The 21,151-nt window shown below is 35.3% G+C and overlaps 1 protein-coding gene across 2 annotated transcripts in view; it reads left to right on the top strand.

The window, feature by feature from the left end:
* Window positions 1–21,151, top strand: part of SLIT3 (slit guidance ligand 3) — a 658,792-nt gene that overhangs the window by 367,399 nt on the left and 270,242 nt on the right. Inside the window, exon 5 of one of the 2 annotated variants that reach the window (XM_063447448.1) lies at window positions 14,051–14,122. The exons of the other annotated variant lie outside the window; for it this stretch is intronic. Coding sequence (XP_063303518.1) covers window positions 14,051–14,122 — 72 coding nt within the window. The remainder of the gene's footprint in view (window positions 1–14,050; window positions 14,123–21,151) is intronic. 2 annotated transcript variants of the gene reach the window in all.

Here is a 21,151-nt window from a genome sequence, read left to right as displayed (position 1 = left end):
ACGTTAGAGAAATGTTTGTGTGCTTTGTGTATGCTGACTTCAATGGGATCTTATAGAAAGAAGTAGGACAGAGCTTATAGCAAAGCTTGACAGAGAGCTAAGATTGAAGCATCCAGTTGTAAAACAAAGTAAGGTGGAGTTTTACATTTCATTTTATTTGTCATACCTCACAAACACATATTTATTAATTATAGGGATAAGTAAACATTACATTAAAAGACATTTCACCACGCAGAATATATACCGTATTTATCGGCGTAAAACACGCACCTCATTTTAAGAAGGAAATTCCAGGAAATTTCCCCCCCTCCCATAGTATTCCCCCCCTCATCCCATAGTGCCCCCCCCTTCCATTGTATTTCCCCCCCCTCCCATAGTATTCTCCACCCCCTCCCATAGTGTCCCCCCCCCTCCTATAGTGTCCCCCCCCCCATAGTGTCCCCTAGTGCACTTTCCCTCCACTTGTCCCATAATTACTTACCTGTCTTGAAGCGTGGGCCGGCTTCACAGCGCGCACCGCGGTACTGGAACTTCAATTTCAGGTTCTGATTTCCAGCGGGACTGAAAGGAAGTGTACACACTTCCTTTCAGTCCCGCCGGAAACCGGAACCTGAAATTGAAGTTCCAGTACAGCGGTGCGTGCTGAACACCGGCCCACGCTTCAAGACAGGTAAGTAAATATGGTATATCGGCGTATAACACACACCTATAATTTTCCCCCTATTTTTAGGGAGAAAAAGTGCGTGTTATACGCCGATAAATACGGTATATATATATGAAACAAACTGTCCAATTATTGTTAATATGTCAGGGTTACTGTATCAAAGTGTTTATTTTGTATTAGATAAAGGCTAAACATCTATTTAGGGCTATTGGGAAGGGGTGGGAAAGATGTTTTATATTTTTATATTAAGGAGCATCCATGTCAAGGGGTAGTGGTCATGTCTATGGCTCTATGTTTTCGTATATTTGCCTTTTATATTATTTAAAAGTATTTTTTTTAAAATTCGTTTTACCACTTAAGAACTGCAGGGTCACAGTCGGCTACCTAGCTTTTTTTGCTTTTACAGTTTACAACAGTGGAACACTACCTGTAATTACTAATGGTCACATTATTCTAAGAAAGAGATAATAAAATATGGTATGTGTTTACTATAGATAAGCTAAAACACATCACATGTAATATTGGACCTATAGTTAAATGTATCCAGAGCTTAAGATTTGTATTAATCTATTTTACCAACTAGAGACATGTCAATGGGACACAGTACAAATACAGTGTTTTGCCTTGACTCTGTTATTCTGCATTTAATGCAATTCATTTCTAACATGCACCTGTAGTGTGCTTCTAAACCCTGTTTGTTTTTTTACAGCTACTTCTTTATTTAAATTGCATCTCGATGGATTGTGTATAGCTTCTTCTTCATTATCTTAATGTAATCCTAGGGTCAATGAACTGCAATAAATGGTTATATTACACAATGACCCTAAACCTTAGCTCTACGGACGGTGCATTACAAGTATTCAAATCCATTTCCTTTAACATTTACTCCTAGTAATTAAATTGCCAATATAAGATACTGTAACTCTGCATTGCTTTATCGACAATTTCCTCTATCATGCTTGAACTTAAATTCCCATAATTCTCTGGTATGCTGACATCTAGAATTTTAGTCTACTCTAAATACAACCGGAAAAATATTGTCTAGATAGAGAGGATTCATTCAAATCAAGAAGCCTTGCTCTTTAATTTTTTACCAGATAATTGGTATGCTAGTTGGATGAGGGTAAAGGGGGCTTGCCAGTGATGCAATCACATCAATGGCTCCACCCTAGGAGCGCAGACCCACATCCGAATTATTGGCAGATCATCCTGACGTTAATGCACGCCAGGCTGACTGCTAATTGTGTAATGCCATCCTATTGAGGGCAGACTGTTTCTGTGTTCTCTGCAGAATAATTGGGCCCTGAACATAGCGCAAGCACATCTAATGATGCACTTGAACTATGCTTGTTGAGAACTGGTGCTTGGGACAAGATCCAAAAATCAGGACTGTCCCACTGAAATCATGACAGTTAGGAGACCTGTTTATATATACAGATAAAATATAATGGTCACTGCTCTTAAGGTCACTCTGGACACAGCTCACTCTCACATACACTTGTCTTAAATACACTGTCAGAGTTATTTACTAAGCTGAGTACTGTCAGGAATTAAAAGTGAATTAAAAAAAATAAAGTCCCAAAATAACTCAATTTAATATTGTTGGATAGGCACTCCAAATGATTTAATACATTTTGATAAACTTTTAAAATGATTTTTTCAACATACTAAAATATAATAAATACATCATACATAATAAAAAAATATATTGAAAAAATACATTTTAAAAGCTTCCCCAACAATATTAAATCGAGGCCTGAGTTAGAAAAAATCTCTAATTCAGCTATTCTCCCACTTCAGCTATTTTGTGTTAAATTCTCACTTTAGTGAATAACCCTATTAACATTTAACTTTCTGAAAATCTGAATGTATTTCTTTTAGAATTTAAATTTTATATTTCCTTCTTCTAACCTTTTCATTTCCCAAGGGCATTTTTGTCTTTTATATCCTGTATGGACAGCTTAAACAACTGGCTCAGAGTTTCTTCAAAAAAAAGAAATTGTCCTACGAAAATTAGCTACATTTACATTTTTCCATTACCGTCGTTTAAGACTTAATAACCATTTCGTGTGTCGTTCTGCCGTCTGTCACACAATATCATTAATTACATGTGTACATGAACTGCGCGCAAGTGAAATTATTTTTGTTAGAAAAAACACAGACAGTGAACATTGTGGGAAGCATCTTTCTAAAGCCACATCTTAAGATTTACTAGGTCATTTTCACTGCAAAGGGAAAATTGGATTAACTTCATTCATTCTGGCTACATTCTGTGAAACTAACCAGAGCTGCCAAATTTCTATCATTTCAAATGATGCCTGAACCACAAATTGCTCGAAATGAATATTTTGGCTCAAGGCAACTGAATAGATTCATCTCAAAGCTTATTATTTGACCAAAACAGTCACTCTGGAACAATCTAATTTTTATTTCTCCATTCAAGGATATTAATGTTCCTTACTTCAGTAATAAAGAAAAATCCTATTAAGTTATCCAGTGTGGTTTTCTTTCCATTGTTAACCAACATTTATGTGATTGTAAAGATGGCACAATGTATAATGAAACATAATATTAATCTTTATCACATACATACAATTCGAAATTACATTTTTGGAATGCACATTTTTAATAACCATTATGGCAACGGGAGCTGACTAGGTATAAGAGACATCTTGGCAACTGCCAGCAGAACAAAAGATGATATAGTAGCCCACTATCTTTGAAGCATTCAGGGAGCATTGCACAGAGATATACATAGACAGCCTGAATGATATTCAGATATTTTATCACAAAGGCCTCCAGCAATTGTGCAATGTAGAATGTGTGGCAGATGTTCTTAAAAAAAGCCTTTAGCTAGCCTAATTACAATATTGATACAAGATATCACTGACACATTTTTCACAATGGCTTGTGGCATTCCTTCTAGTAGGAACAGTGTAGTATGTATCTATACATACCTTTTAAAGTATGAAACCTTAATTATCAAAAATATGTGCATACATTTGTAATTTGTGGATTTGTCTGTTTAACGCCCTGCTGGCAAGTGAAATGCAATTTTATTCACAACATGGGCAGTAGAATGGGCTAGTCTTAAGAGCTCTGGGAAGTTTAATGACCTTCAATCTAATTCACTTCTTTAATTCTGACCAGGTAGATCCTTTTTTTTTTTTTTTTAAACTGTATATGTTTTTGTAAAGTGACAAAGTAGCAACAAAAGCTAAACCACAGAGTAATGGATCAGTACTGCTAAATGCTGAGACCTGAAACTAGTGTCTGTCTTGTATTGCAACCCTCACTACCAAGCTCCAAACTGCTTCTGATGGGAACATCATGAGACAGACTATTTGGTGGGGCTTCTGTGCTCTTTAATACTATACTAAGAAATCATGTGAATAGCCATTGTAGAGACTTGCTAGTCAGTGATACGTATATCAAGATATATGTATAAGTATAATTAGTTCTTTATTTGAATTCTATATAAAATCCTGTTGCCAATATGTGTTTTAAAGAAACACTACATCCTATGTTTGACTTGTTCCTTTCATCCTCTTCTCCCTAATAGATTGTCATTAATGTGATATTAAAATGTTTTACTAGGTTTAAACAATTACTTACATCATCAAATGTGTAAAGATACATTTTAATTATTCATTACATAATATTGTAAAATAAAAGTTACCTATTCCAATGGATTTCTGTATTCCTTTATGAACTATCACTTTTATCTCATAAGTGCCACAGAAACTGCATTTGATACTTTAACACCATTTAAACTATTATGTTATTAAAATGCCTAAAAGCACCATTAAAGAAAAAACCTCAGGTACTCACTGTGGAATGTTTAAATCAGCTTTAATGGATCCACAACTTTTCGACCTGTACCCAGGTCTTTATTAAGCTTATTTTTTGTGTGATTGAGTGCAACCCTCTTCTCTATTTTTAAAAGCACCATTAAGGCATCTACAGTTATCCAGTTATTTACACTTTCCTTGAGTCATGTGCTTTGGGGTAGTCAGCTCCAAGCATATTTTGGAGTACCTATGATATCAAATATCTATGTATCTTATTGTTATTTCTTTTTTAATGTAAAAGTTTAATTTTAAGTTCATTTTTCCAAGCAATATAATATTTCTTTATAAATTTGTTTTGAATGTATAATATTTTGATGAATATATTTTCATAGCTATCTTTGTAAATTATATATATAATTTACAAAGATAGCTATGAAAATATATTCATCAAAATATTATATATTCAAAAACAAATTCTTCAGAATCAGTCAATCCTCCTTTGCAGTCTTGACATTTACAGCAGCCAACATAATTTTATACATTTTTTTTTTACTACCTAGTAACATATGACATTAACTCAAGACAAAGATCAAGTTCATCATCAGTAAGAGCCATGCTCTGAATACATAGTGCTATTTCCAATACATTTATTGATTTATTCGAGGGAAACCTTTCTTTCTAATGCATTTTGAAAAATTAAGCAATGCAATAAACTTCTCATATATTTTGCCTTATAATAATTATTTTAATTGGATTATACATTGAGATTTTTTAATGGTTCCATAAGGCTTTCCTAAACCCACTGCTTTTATTTTGCAAACTTCTTTCAGTGAAGAATATTCAATATTATGATGTTATAAAAATATAAATAATGCTATTTCTTTATATTTTTGAGAAGGGTATGTGTCTAGTATTTTATGGTTTCTCTTAGGTCACTGTTTAATAAAGAATTGTAGTCTACCTAACCATCTGTCTAGCAATCTGTTCATCTATCCATCCATTTACTCATCTGTGTGGCAGGGAAGAAATGCAGAAAGAAAAACATTAAGCCAATATATTTTCAATGTTCAATGTATATTGAGTTAGTTTTAAAATGTCATCTGCTGCTTATTCAAGCTTCCTCCTTTCTTGTACTTTGAACACTAGCCAAAAAACCTATTATGGCTACAAATGGCTTCCACTCACAAATCTCATTAGCTGGGCAATTTAATTAAGGTATTGACACGCTTAATTGATGCCTACATGATCAGGCTTTTTTTTTTAAACCATTTTCCATATGCTTTCTTTTGGAGAGAGAAAAAATTAAAACCTCTCTGTGTAAAAATGTTATGGATCTGGCTAAGTCTTCTCATCCCTAAGGAGCACTTCCTCTCATTTACCTTGATTTAATGCCAGTTTTTACTCTAAATGAAGGTCCATTAAATAGATCTGATGTATGCCTGCGTCAGACACGTGTCAGCTTCTCTTATGATCAATAGCAGAATATTTATATTAATAAAGCACTAAGTTAATTAAATGAAGGAGTCTTCTGGGTAAACTTAAAATGCTTGACTACCAGAAATGGATAAATCTATTGTACCATTTTATTAATTATCCAGTCAGCACTGCAATACCCCCAATATAGAGCTCTCTGCATCCTTTCTCTATAAGCTATGTCCATTGTGGATAAATAGTCAATTCTGTAAAGTCAATGGATAGGTGACTAAACAAAAACAAATCCAGAAATCTTTCATTTTTAAAAATAAGTGAAAGGCTTAAAATGCTAGCTAATAAATGTTAACTGTCTATCCATGCACAAGAAAAATAAAGAATTTAAAAATGCTATCTAATTGACGTATACCTGCAGACAGTGTATAATATAAGTGTATGTATATATATGGTTTGGATATAACCATGTTAAACAAAACCATATCTTTTTAGAGAATGTCACACTTTGTTACCATATAAATTACCTGTAAACTATCGTACTGTTTTGGACATTGGAGAAAAGTATTATGGATACATTTTAATACATGCTATTCTTAAACATGATCAATTAAAAGCTGCATGTGAAACAATTTTTAAACAGATTTTATTTAGGGAATTTTATACTTTTTACTAAATATATATATATATATATATATATATATATATATATATATGAACTACAATCTATTGTACAGCTTCAGACATTGGAGAAAAGCATTGCTGATATATTATGATATATGCTGTAATATTTTCAATATAACATGCACTATAATATGCACTCACATACAATATTTATCTAGCTTAAATTACATCTGCTGTTCATATACTTCTATATAATTCTATATTCTATTGAGTGTGTGATTGCTTCTCTTATTTAGTCAAATACATAATTTTGGGGGGAGTGGGTGATTTTTCTTTTGTACTGCTTGACTTTTTATAATATCAATTAGTTAGTCAGTTAAGCTGAACCATTATTTTCTACATATCTAAAAAAAGCTGAACTTTTTTCTTATTGTATTGTAAAAATAAATATGTTTTACATACGTGACACTTAACTATAAATTAAGAGATTTTTAAAAAAAATACAAAAATCATATTTGGAATATTTTATAGCTCTGAGTGTGTTTTTTTTATGTATCTTTATTTTAAAACTGATAGATATACATCAGATTTATTTCATATCAAACGTGGTAATAATTAAAAGAACCCTCTTAATTTCTGTTAATATTATTTTGTTTGTCAATTATTTGCTGTTTATTTCTCCATTGTAAAATTGTGAAACTTTTCAGAATGTTAGTGTTCTGTAAATGATAATAATGATGATTTTAATAAAGTAGTGATTCTTTCGTTTTTTCGTCTAGCTGGGAACTGTCGAGTGTTTGTATGGCTCTTGCAATGTTTGTTGCCAGGTTTTGGTAAATTTCTGCACCCAGGATTCTTTACCAATTCATTGAAATTCTTCTCATGCTTCAGAACCCAAGGGCAAAGATATCCTTTTTACTAAGCAGGAGTGAGCCGACTGAATGCTTTCAGGATATGACTCAGAAATGACCCGACTCCCCTGTATTTCTAGTCTATATTATTATATTTTTCTCAAACAAATAATTTAAATGGGAAATATGAAATAACCTTTTTTTTTTTATTTACGCAGTTAGTTGTTCTTTTTTATATGCCTGCTCTTTCATTTTATTAATAATGTTTTAATGATCAGCAATAAAGATGTTGTGCTATTAGTAGAGGGACACTACACTATAACACTACAAAATATTAGTTTTTCTTCTAATGGAAACCTAAATTTCAGCACATATAACCGGCTGACATAATCAGTCTACATTATATATGTATTTTGTTTCCAGCTCCATACATATCTACTCAAAGGCTTCTTGAGTCATGACCAATTCCTCAGTACTATTCTATACAGTTCTGCAGGAAGAGCCTTCTATGCATCTAAGTATTGCTCGGGGAAAAATATATATCTTTAAATTACCCTCTCTTCAAATTCAGGTTATACCCCCTTGAATATCCGCATCTTCCAGTTACATCTTCTGAGGCAGCTAAAACCTCTCTTTTTTAAGCAACACATACATTTGGGTTGTCAGACAGTCCCTCTCGATGTGTAATATTCATTCTTGAGGTATTGAGTTATGTAGTGTTTTGGAAAAAGTATTATCTATCAATATTTTACAAGAGACTAATTCAAATATATGTGATGTATTGACCATAGAAAGACAATCGAAATGTCTAAACCTATGCTAGGGAAACAGTGTAAAATATGTAATAAATTCACAATATAATTAAATAAAAATGTGATTGTGTTTAAAATATACAGCTATATGCTGCATTGCCTGTGCTATTCTATTATTGGCGTTGTTGCAGTTATGCCTATGGCTGGAAGAGTGTTAAGAGAGTTGTAGTCAAGATCTAATAAATATGGAAAATGGCATTACAAACCATTTTCTGTACAATTATATACAGATCTATTAAATCCAATCTACTTATCCAACATGCCCATACATATCTTCATCTTCTGTCCTCCAAATAAGGAGGCTTTCTTAAAATTAATTCTTCAGCTTTGATGCTACAGGTCATTGCAACAGGCTAGAGTCTAGACCAGGCATAGGCAACCTTCGGCACTGCAGCTGTTTTGGACTACACCTTCCATGATGCTTTGCCAGCATTATAGGTATAAGAGCATTATGGGGGATGTAGTCCACAACATCTGGAGTGCCGAAGGTTGCCTATCTCTGGTCTAGACTATTCCAGCCAGTCCAATATATCTATTCATTCCCAATTGGATTTCCAGCAGGCATATAGTCTTTCTAAAGTAATGTTCCAGTTCTACAGCCCTTAGACTTACTAGAGTACTTTAGGGATTAAAAGCATGTGGCCTTTGTCTTATTTAAAGAGAAATACGCACTTTTATAAACTCTCCTTGGTGACATCCTGGGTGACATATCCCCATATTTACTGTGAGTACTCACTGAAAGCAAGAAAGTAAAAGTGAATGCTTCTCATACAGATTGTGCATTACTGCTTCTGCACTGTGTCTCAATGCTTCTTGCAAAAAGCATTGGATAGACTGTGAGATCATCACTAGTGATGAAATCTCAAAGGCAGAATGGTGTTGCGTCATGAAGATAGTCTTTGCGCTGGATTAGCAATATCTTCTTTTATTTTTAGATAAATGATGGGTGTCCCTAAATCTAAGTCTAAAGGAACATTCCAGTATTAGATGAATGCTCCAATGTTTAAAATAAATACATTTACCTCTAAGTCACAAGGTCTAGAGAATCCCATGTGATATTCCTATCTTGTAAAAGTACCTTGAATACGATTCAAACGGATGTTTAGCAAATAGCTGATTTACTTTAAATGTTCTGCTCGCCTGTAATTTATGAATATATTACATACATGCATAAATAAACCAAACATTACACGGCTTGACCATCAAACTATGAAAGACGTTCAATACAGTTTCAAGTCAGCAATATAATGCAATAGCAAAACCGAGAGATGCTCAGAATATAAGTTTATAGTCTACTCTATATCATGTAAATATTTATATTGTGGGACCATTCTGTTTAACCCTCTCAGTGCCTTGGGAAATAGATATGTGCGCAAACTATTGCTTTTAACAAATAATCTGAAATTCTTTTATATTAGTATAAGAGCCAAATAGTTGTAGTCTCGACAGTGGACTTAATTTTTAATTTTTTATTTTAAAATATATAATTGGATCAGTGAGTTTGAATTATTTTTTTTTTCCGTTGTGCAGGTTGTGTAACTCGAACCCTGTTTACCTACCTTGTTTTAAACTATAGCTTTCGCATAGAGCACACATAGACTTATTTATTTTCAAAATGAAATTATTCTTCAAAAGCATTCATACTGGGAAAGTAAAGGTTTGGATCACAAAGTAGAAGAAATGTAGAACCCCCTGTAGCTGCTGTTACATTTTAAATCTATGTACCAGGGGATCAATTCCCACTATTAATGCGATTTTGCTGAGGGTTTTTAATTTTGTTTAGTGCTTTTCGGACTGTGCCATTAAAGATATGCGCTAAAATGGATATGGTCTGCAGGTAAAATAGAGCATGTGTATTGACATTGAAATAGTGGAACCTGTGTCTGACCCGCATTTATGAGAAACATGTGTATATTTATTCCTTATATTTCAGGACCTTTTTGAAAGTGTATTCATTTATTTGATTAGTTAAATTGCTAGACTAAATTTGAAAAACATATTTAAAAACGATTTATATTGAGAATATATCTAAAAGAAAACCAGTATGTTTGCGGTGGGTTAAGTTACAGTCCTTTTTTTTTTTTTTTTACTAGGATCCTAAGAAATTCAGCATATATTTATAAATTTAGTGTGACCACGACCTGACGAGTTAAAGAAAACATAATATGTATTTTTAAATTAGTACTAGTTGCAAGTAATGTTTAAAATAAAATATCTAGAATATTACATTTTCACTGTTCTCCTATTACCCATTTCGATTAGAGTTATCATTCCAGCTTTAGAGCGCTAGATGCTATATAATATATATCAGGGCAAAAAGCAGCAATATTTATGGTAAATTAACTTACAAATTGACCAGAAATTAAAATTCATGTTTTCTGACATCCTAAACAAAAAAATATAATTTTTGTAAACAGGATCAAATGAGAAGCAAGAAAGCATTTTTGCCAGGAAAATATATTTTTTAGGTGAAAGGAATTAATGTGGGATTGTCACTTCCGAAGTTAAATCACTTTCTCATAGTTAAGTAAAGTCCCATGAATACTTGCATGCAACCTGTTTGTGCAGGGAATCATGGGGGAAATCTATTTCCTGCTCATGTGAGCATAGAACATGGAATGATGGCAGCGCCATTTACCTTTGCTAAGTGCAGTAGAGGTAAGCATGTTACACAGATAGCGGCTCCTCTTTGAGATCATTGAGAAGAAGAGCACAAGAAGACCACTTTTCTTCTTATTAAAATATGCAAATAATTCTACTTGAGCTGGCCACTTAGCAAACCTGCCACATCTATAAAAGTTCTAATTACCTTATCTCCGAGGGATGCGCTCACTAAACTCTTAAAAATTTTCCCAAAGTTGTGTGAGTAAACCCGCTAATATAAGTTTGCTAAATTTGTAAATTGAAGCTCTTGAAGTAGCCTACATTAAGTAAAATAACCCCTTTTATGCAGTAAGTTAGATTTAGTGTTTTAGAAAACGACAAAGATTAATGGTGCTGGGAAGATAGCATTTGGGTATGAAAGAGGGGGAACTCTGCAGCAAAAGCCATTTTCATAATTAGAAAAGGACATAACATGAAATAAAGCTTGAGAACCTGAACTTCTGTCTTTGCTGCAGCAGTAATGCCATTAAACCTGTCAGTTGATCAGGCTACTAGAGGTATTTATGAAATCAATATATAGTCCTGGAGATTTATGGTTGAAGTGTTGTGAGCTAGAGGACATTGTCTCAATAGAAAGTAAAATTAATAACATTTATAAGCAGTGTGTCATGGATAATAGATGGATTTTGTACAGTCACTGGTTTGCTCAAACACCGTAAATCCTGTGAGAAAAAAAATCCTATAAATTACTTTGTTTTTCCCTTTAACAAATCCCGAGAAACTGTTTTCTTGAATTTTAGCATTATCTTTCAAATAAACATTAATTCTTGAAAACTTAGTGGTTGGCCAGTCATCCTTTTGCCTTCTAGACGTGAACATGAGCGTTGTTGCTCTGGCTCCCAAGTACAGTCACTCTGTAAATATCATCGGTCTTGAATGACATCACTGACACAATGTTGATAAATCTCATTCTCTTGTCACCTTATGTACTATTAAACATGAAGGCAAAGAAGGTATGGAAATGCAAGTTTAAGTTTAATCTTGCTGATTATGTAAGAACAGTACTGAATTACTTTGGGGGTCTTAATAGTGACTTGTGAATCAGCAATTTGCTAATTTCTTTTTCCACCTCTGTTATTTGATCTAAATAAGTAATCACACCAAATCTCTTACTCTTATTAGAGGTCGGGTCAAGTTAAAGGAACACTATAGTGTTAGGACTACATACATGTATTCCTAACACTATAGTGCTGGACTAAATATTTCGGTGTCCGGGCCCCCTCTCTGTGTAGTAAAAAGGTATTTAAACGTATTTAAACTTCGCCACACTTGTCTCACAGCGGCTGATCCTGCCTCCATGGCTGAGATCATCAACCTTGATGATCTCAGCCAAAGCTTTGGGAAGCTGTTGTGCATGCACTGCACCAATTAGCATCTCCTCGTTGAGATTATAGCACAAAGCCACTCATTTTTATTTGCTTGTATGTTTGTGCTTTTATAGATGTTTGAAGCATGTTGTAATAACTGGTTCCCTGTGTTTGAAGAGTTGGGATAATCATACACCCAACCACAAACAATTATTTCAGAGAGACCAAGCAGGGGAAAGCTGTTTGATTTGGTCCTTATTTATTTAATATTAATGAAATGAAACATATTAGCATTTAGTAGAGGCCATGAATTAGAAATAACTCTGTATATCTGGATATATAACCTTGGCACACTAATGTTTATTAGCTACATTTCACTTGATGGAATTGTAACTAAACTATATCTGACCAATGGTAATGAATTATGGGAATTGTGGTTTAACAACAGCTGGAGGTCAAGATTAAATCCCATGGTGTAGAGTCCAAACAACCAAAGAAAAGCTTAATTATGAAAAATGTTTACTTCAATTTTTTCATTGTTGTTTATTTTGCAGAGATAAACAGATAATCCTGTCCTACATGCTGAGCGTGAATTGAGATAATGATCTGTACATGCGGATAATCATAAAGGCGTCAATTTTAACATAATAGTGTTATTTACAGAATAATACACAGTTGCTTTTAAAATAATATAATGATGGATCTTGAAGGGATACTGCAGGCATTATAACCATTCCACCTCATTGAATTGGTTATAGTACTTGGAGTTTACTCTTTTCAGTGTTAAAGCATTTTCAATCAGTTTAACACAGAAATAGCCTGGCCCCTACTTGAGGAATGGCTATGGCAGAGATTACACACTTCCCTCTAGTCATACCATTTCATACCAGCAATAGGGCTCTGATAGGCTGAAAGCAGTCAACTGACACACTCAGACAATCATAGCCATCTGTGGCTGCTCATGTTTATGCTTCTTCAGAAGCTTAAACAGCGTACACGGGTGAGCTGCTGAGGACTCTTGTTTAGCATTAAAACATAAAAAAAGTGGAAGGATGGCACCATGTGAAAATCCACACTATTTTGGCAGCAACGGATGGATCTGGGTTTAGATGCCAGGGGAGCCTCATGTGTCACTTGAAAATGTGTTGATAAAAATAGAAAAATTGCACCCACATCCAAAAAAATGAAAAAAATTGTGAGATTGCTTTATAACCATTAATATTTCTGTAATAATTGTGTTGCTGAGACCAGTGTTTCTCAATTGAGTATGCAGAAGTACACCTGCAGGTCTAAAATTCCCAAGTATCCCTTCCTCAAGAAAGTAATTTCTATTGATTTATGTTCATTTCTATTGATTTATGTTAATCACATACTGGAGAACAATCCTAATTAAAGATAGTAAAGAATATATATGAATATTGTGTATGTAAGGAGATGTATGTATGATTAATATGTAGTATAAACATCACAAAATTAAATATAATACACACATAATAGTTAAACACAGAGGACACTGACACACACATTTACACACAAAGAACACAGATACATATTTACACACACAGTTGCACACACTCTTACTGATTTGGCACACTCACTGACTGACACACACTCTCTCTGACTTGACACTCACTGATTTGAAACACACTTTCTGACACACTTTCTGACACACACTCACTCACCCTCTCGTGGGGCATGCTTAGATGGCCAGACAGCCAGTTCTTGAAGTACCCCCTGCTCGTGGTACCACAGGTTGAGAAACTAGGACCTATGCTATCCCTTCAAGAATGTCTATATTTGTTTAATGTAGATTTAGAGTTTATTTATGGGTGTACTTTGTATGTACAGTGAAACATTTGATTCACCTAAAATGTGATAGCTTACTCTTTTCTCTTGTGTTTATTTGTTTCAGAGACCTCAGTGAAAATCAGATACAAGGACTCCCAAGAAAAGCCTTTCGTGGGATAACTGATGTTAAGAATCTGTAAGTGTCATTAAAACACTGTAACTTAATATCTGAGTGCCTTAGAAGCAGAATTTGGAGGGCACAACTTTAATTTTTATTGAGTTGCATAAGATCCATTAAAATCAGGGAGTACTTAGTCATTAACTACATGCAAATAGTCTAACTTGAAACATACATTTTTGTAGACCAAAATTTACACAAGAATATACTTAGTCCCATTTCCCCCACATTGTAAATATGCATGCACTTTAATAATGATTGTATTTTTGCTACAAACGCAATGTGGCATATCTCCAACATTTTCTGCAGCATTTTATAATTATACAAGAAGACTATTTAACAAGTACTAGACAAAAATACTGTTGATGGAAGAGATCTAAAAGGACCTGCTCATATGATAATACAGCTTTAATGCATTTGATAGGTTTTGGACACATAAATATACTGTATTTTTTGCATGCTCAAATTAATCAAGTGTTTGCAGAAAAAATAGACATTTGAAGAATGCTGCACCATAAGTCTGCCTCTTCAGCCACACCCCCTCACTCCAGAAAAATACTTCCTTATCAGTTGTATGAACACAGCTTAGCCACTGACGGCACTGAATGAACTAAACTACAAATCAACATGAATTATGAGGAGAGGACACCCAGAGAAAAATATTCACTACCTGTTTGTAATTCCTCTGACTGTCTGCAGCCAGTTGTGCATACTTTTGATGAGGATGTCTTTCTGGCAAAAGGGGGCATGAACAAGGAGGCAGCCTCACGGTGCAGCATTCTGTAAAACATGTAATATTTTTGTGTAAAGATTTGAGCATTCAGAAATACAGTATCTTAATGAGGCCAAAGTCTCTGAAAAGCATTAACATTGTAATGGTACCCAGAGTGCCCCTATAAGTTCATCCAAGAATAATAATATGCACCCTAACTGTTAGTGTAGCCTTGGAAATATTATGTTCACAGAATGTTTCATGGAAAAAAAACAAAACAATTGTTAGTAACTGAAGGAAAAAAATCATTTGTTTCACAACCACTTTAAGTGTATGTGTGTTTATAATATATGCATAATTAAAGGGATACTATAGTGTAAGGAAACAAATCTGTATTTTTTACATTATAGTTCCCTATTCTGCCCTGCCTCTCCCCCCCCTCCCCCCCTCCCCCCCAATTTCAGTGCTGATCTCCCTCAGCATTGGGTCGGCGCTTCACCTCCTCTGACATCATCCGTGGGGGTGAGGGGGATTGCAGCTATGCTTTACTATGGGGATTTCTCGCACCCTGGATGTCCTCGTGCAGAGCTACTAGAGACACCAAGTAGGAGGTGTCTCTAGTAGCTACCTGATTGACAGCCACTAGATGCAGTCTTAGTCTTAGTTTCTATAAAACTGCAATGGTTTACTTTCAGGACTAAGGGGGACAGGGACATTGCACCCAGACTACATCAATGAGCTGAAGTGGCCTGGCTGCCTATAGTGTCCCTTTAAAGTTATTTTAATTTAACCTGTCTTTATACAGTTTGTAACAATATATTTGTTCTGTCTTTTCCATTGGTCTATATGACCTTATTACATGTTTTAAATATATTTGATTTTTATTCATCTAATTCTATGTGTTTTAATAACCAAGAAAGCAATAAAATAGGCTTATGACGGGTCCACATAAATAATACTTGTGTAATATTACACTCAGTACAATCGATGTGTTTTTCCACTTATGTTCACTGAAAGCACCACTATAAAAGTTTTAACAGTTGCTTGATAATGAAGGAAAAAACTATTGGCTTCAGCACAGGATATGTTTACATTTTACAGCTAAAAGCCCTGGGTATTGTCTATTTTCAGAGCATCTCTGAATAAGCAGGCAGTGAAAACACCCTATGTTAACCTATAGGCAAAAATCTTCACAGCGTGCCCCCACCCCACTCCCCCCATCATCCATGTATAGTGTGTCAATAGGCGTAGTGTTTGTATATAATATTTAGTTACAAAGTTACATAGCTGAAAAGAGACTTGCGTCCATCAAGTTCAGCCTTCCTCACATTTGTTTTTTTGCTGTTGATCAAGAAGCCAAAAAAAAAAAAGTTTGAAGCACTTCCAATATTGCAACAAACTAGGAGGAAATAATCCTCTTGACCCCAGAATGGCAGTCAGAGTACTCATTGGATCAAGAAGCTATTACACCCTACACTGAAAAATGATATCCTTGAGTATTCTAATTTTGCAAGTGTGCATCCAGTTGCTGTGTGAACGTCTGTACGGACTCTGATAATACCTTTTCTTTGCCTTAGATGAAATCTTCTTTCTTCCAGTCTAAACGCATGACCTCGTGTCCTATGTAAAGTCTGGTTTGTGAATAGATTTCCACACAATGGTTTGTATTGGCCCCGGATATATTTGTATAATATTATAATATCCCCTCTCAGGCAATGTTTTTCTGAACTAAAGATGTTTACATTTGTTAACCTTTCTTCATAGCTGAAATGTTCCATTCCTTTTATTAATTTTGTAGCCCGTCTCTGCACTTTTTCTAGTGCCATAATATCCTTCTTTAGAACAGGTGCCCAAAATTGCACAGCATATTCAAGGTGTGGTCTTACCAGTGATTTATAAAGAGGCAAAATAATATTCTCATCCAAGAATTAATGCCCTTTTTCATGCATGACAATACCACTGGCCTTAGCCACTGCTGATTGAAACTGCACTTTGTTGTCTATAACAATTCCCAAAGTCCTATTCGGGTGTTGTTATCCCTAAGTCGATTCCATTAAGGGTATAAGTTGCTTGTGCATTCTTTACACCGAAGCGCATAATTTAGCATTTTTCAACATTAAATTTCATCTGCCATTTGAGTTCCCAGTCCCCCAGTCTATCTAAATCCCGCTGCATCAAATTAATAATATGTTGCTCACATTGTACTACTTTACAGAGTTTTGTGTCATCTGCAAACACTGAAACGTAACTTTCAATGCTTTTTTTCAAGATCATTTAAAAACATGTTAAATAGAAGAGGTCCCAGAACAGAACCCTGAGGGACATCACTTGCCACCTGTCAGGTCCCATGCCCCCATGCTGCTCGCTTGCTCCTTGCTTACCCCATCACCGCGAGCGGCGTCTTACGGTTCCTGTCCACGGCTTGTGGCAGTCCCTGCAACTGCTCCCCAGCCTGACAGTGTTTCTGACGCTGCACGCTCCAAGACAGCTTACTTATATGTGTGTTAGACCCGGTCATGTGACCCAGCACACAGTGATGACCTCACTGATCACAATAGAGGGAAAAGACACCACCCACGTGTTGTAATTAACACTAATTGGAAGTTAGCCCATCAGACACACTCTGTGTGTATATAGGTTTACCTCCTCCTTGCCTCAGTGCCCTGTTGTGGTCTTTCATAGCCAATAGCGCGTTTGTCTATTGGTTCATTCTCTGGTTACTGACTTCGGCTCATTTCTCATTTACTCTGTTTTCTGTGATCCTTGACCTCGGGTTGTACCCTGACTACTCTATCTCTTTTGCATAGCCCATCCGTTCTAAGGACCAGTATCGCAATTCTGTGTGTCTGTGATCTGTCTGCGTGTTTGGGTTCTCTTGGTAATCATGACACCACCTCTATCCAGCTTGAAAATTACGATTAATGACAACTCTTTGTACTTTATTTTTAAAACCAATGTTCTACCCAAGAACAAGAATTTTCATCTAGACCTATTTCTTTGAGTTTGAACATGAATCTGTTGTGTGGGACTGTATCAAATGTCTTGGCAAAATCCAAATAGATCACATTCCTTGCAACACCCTGATCTATACTTCTACTTACATTTAATAGAATGCAATCATGTTAGTTTGACATGACATGTGCTTCATAAAACCATGCTGATTTTTGCTGATAACCACATTCTGCTCAAGGAATTCTTGAATATTATCCCTTAATAACCTTTCAAATACTTTTCCAGCCACAGAAGTTAAGCTCACAGGTCTATAATTTCCAGGCAAGGATTTTGAACCCTTTTTGAATATAGGAACCACATCTGCCTTCATCCAATCCTCTAGAACACTTCCTGAAAGAAAAGAATCTTGAAAGATTAAAAACAGAGGTTCACTTATTTCTACACTTAGTTCCTTAAGTACTAGTGGATGAATACTGTCAGGCCCTGGAGCTTTGTTTATATTATCTTTCTTTAGTTGCTGCAGCACCTTGTCTTAAGTTAGCCAATTACAATTTGTATGCATGTTTATAGCAGCAATCATTTGCATATCTATTGCCATGGGCTCTTCCTTAATATATACGGAGGAGAAATAGTTATTTAAAATTTCTGCCTTTTCCTGGTCTTCATTAACTAACACCCCCATCCCACTTTTTAGTGTACCTACAATTTCATTTTTTGTTTTTTTATAATGTATGTACTTAGAAAATTAATAATTATTTAAAAAACATGAAATCAATTCCCCCTTCCCTGTTGTTACCTTGCATAATAATTTTATGTAGTGTGTGTGATGTCTGTGTGTGACAGGCATGATGGCTGTGTGTGATATGTATGCTATGTGTTGGCTGTGTATAATATTTGTAATGGTTGTATTAACTGTGTTTGATATGTGTGTGTATTGGATGTATGTTATATTTGTGCTGGGTTTATTGGCTGTGTGTGGGGAGCAGTGGTAGGTGGGGAAGCAGGGGCAGTGTGGTGGTAGCTGGTGGAGCAGGGGGCACAGCGGTGGTAGGTGAGAGAGAAGGGGTAGCTGGTGTAGTGTAGTGGTAGCTGGTAAAATCAGGGCAGTGTAGTGGTAGGTGGTGGAAGCAGGGCAGTGTAGTGGTAAATGGGGGAAGCAGGGGCAGTGTAGTGGTGGGTGGGGGGAGCAGGGGGCACAGTGGTGGTGGGTGGGGGAGCAGGGGCACAGTAGTGGTAGGTGAGGGAGCAGGTGGCACAGTGGAGGATGGTAGGTGAGCAGGGGCAGTGTAGTGGTAGGTAGGGGAGCAGGGGTAGTGTGGTGGTAGATGGGGGAGCAGGGGGCACAGTGGATATATTCATATTTTGTTATATGATCTTTTGTTGTTGTATATTTTAACATTTTAGAGAAAATTATTTTAAAATTGTATCCAAAAATATTAAATCATTTGAAGAGCTTATTAAAAAATATGAAATTGATGCCTTAGTCAAAGTGTGCATTTGGTAAACTAGCCTAATGTTCTCATTCATCGTAATTTTCAATCTCACTTTTCACAAGCCCTGCAAATGTGTAATGGTAAGTTAATTTATATGTAAATATAAGATATGCTATTTACAGAATAAAACGGAAAACATCTGCCCATGGAATAAATGTTTTGTTTTGGCCAACCCCTTCTTAGTTTACAAAATTATAAATTATATTAGTAAGGTGTGGGGCAAATTGTAAATCGTAGGTAGATAGGTAGGTAAGTAGATGGATGGATGGGTGATAGCATCCTCTTATAATTATCAATCTCTCTGTATATGTGGATAGATAGATAGATAGATAGAATACACTATTTTGAATATATGTTTTCTTTTAAATATAACCAGCACTTAAGTCATATTATACTTTATTGTACATTTTGGTTGTAGCAGTAGGAATGTGGCAGGGTTTTGTAATTCACTAATGGTGTTCCTTATTTATCATACACTAATCCACATTACATTAATGCCTCATGCTTAATGCATGGGAAAAATGTTTGGAATAATTCAAGTACTTAAAGGAATAGATCAATAAAGCTAAAATTCCAAATGAAGCCCTTTTTATGTTTACATTTCAAGCTGTGTAATGTTGATTGAAGGAGAGCACTAAGAAATAGGTTACGTGGAATGTTTTTCATCATTAAAGTGATGATGCTATAATTTGTGCCATGATCATTGCTTTAAACCAAGACAAGGGTTGTCTGTTCTAATTCCACATCTTGAGTGCTACTGCAAAGTAGATGTGATTTTCAGAAAATCAAGTGCTGCTTAACAGCAGTTAATTATTCATTTGAATATAAAGATGGACACTGCTTGCAAAGTACAGCAAATTGGAGATTGAAGGACTTTAATTAAATACAATGCATAATGAATGATCTAGAATGGATCTTTAGCTTGGCCAAAAATATCTAACTCATTGATGATGTTCATTAACTTTGGATATTTACATATAAATATCACAGAGACGTGATAGATGGCAATGAAGAGGGGTGTTTGTCTATGAGATTATCAACATGTTTTTTAATGTGTCTTCATGAAACCTAACTCCTTAAGATCCTGACACTAAAGGCGTTAAATTACTATTTTTGTATACATGGTTATTAATTAGTAGGTTAAGAAGTGAACTTAAGTTTGTTGGTCATAGATAATATAGTGGCACTTTCATTGAAAACTTATATGGGGAAAACATAGCATGCGTTGTAACCTTCATCACAGTCTCTACTTGAGAAAGACTGCCGTTGTATCACATCTAGCAAAGTATATGCAGCTGCTGCCCTCCAATAGTCTTCGGACTACTGGTTGCATAATTCTCTAAGACTGGTTGACAGTTCTGGGAGTTGTAGTCGAGTATAAATTATATATGTGGCAAAACTAGCCACTTATTTGTATAGGAGACTGAGTTGGTTCGACTATTTGGATTTCCCGAACAGAATATGGACATATTGTTCGTCAGTCAAACCAACCACCGAACGGGGAGACCACCCAGAGGAGTCGTGTGCCTCCAATTAAGTATTGTAACACCTTAAAACTGCAAGGTTCTATATGGTCGGATGGGTGGTCGCTGTTCGTATGACCATCTTTGCGCATGAACGCCCATCAGTGTTTGGTCGTCGAGTGCGTGGAACTATAATCGGACACTTGACCTCGCAAACACAGCTGAACTTCCATCTTGTTCGTACGTTTGTTTCCTTTCGTCTAGATAAAGTTGAATTCCACTGAATTGAGCGAACGAACATCAGGCACACGACTACCCAGTTCATGAACACTTATATGCATTATTTAAATCGTGAGAACTCCCGAAAGAAGACCGGTCAAAGCATTCAACCGCATGGAACTGTTTTGGTGCTTCGCCTCGTGGCTGA

The sequence above is a fragment of the Pelobates fuscus genome, chromosome 3 (assembly GCF_036172605.1).
Source record: "Pelobates fuscus isolate aPelFus1 chromosome 3, aPelFus1.pri, whole genome shotgun sequence".
Classification (NCBI taxonomy): Eukaryota; Metazoa; Chordata; class Amphibia; order Anura; family Pelobatidae; genus Pelobates; species Pelobates fuscus.
The sequence above is the reverse complement of the archived record's forward strand: the minus strand, read 5'-3'. Positions and strand labels throughout refer to the sequence as shown.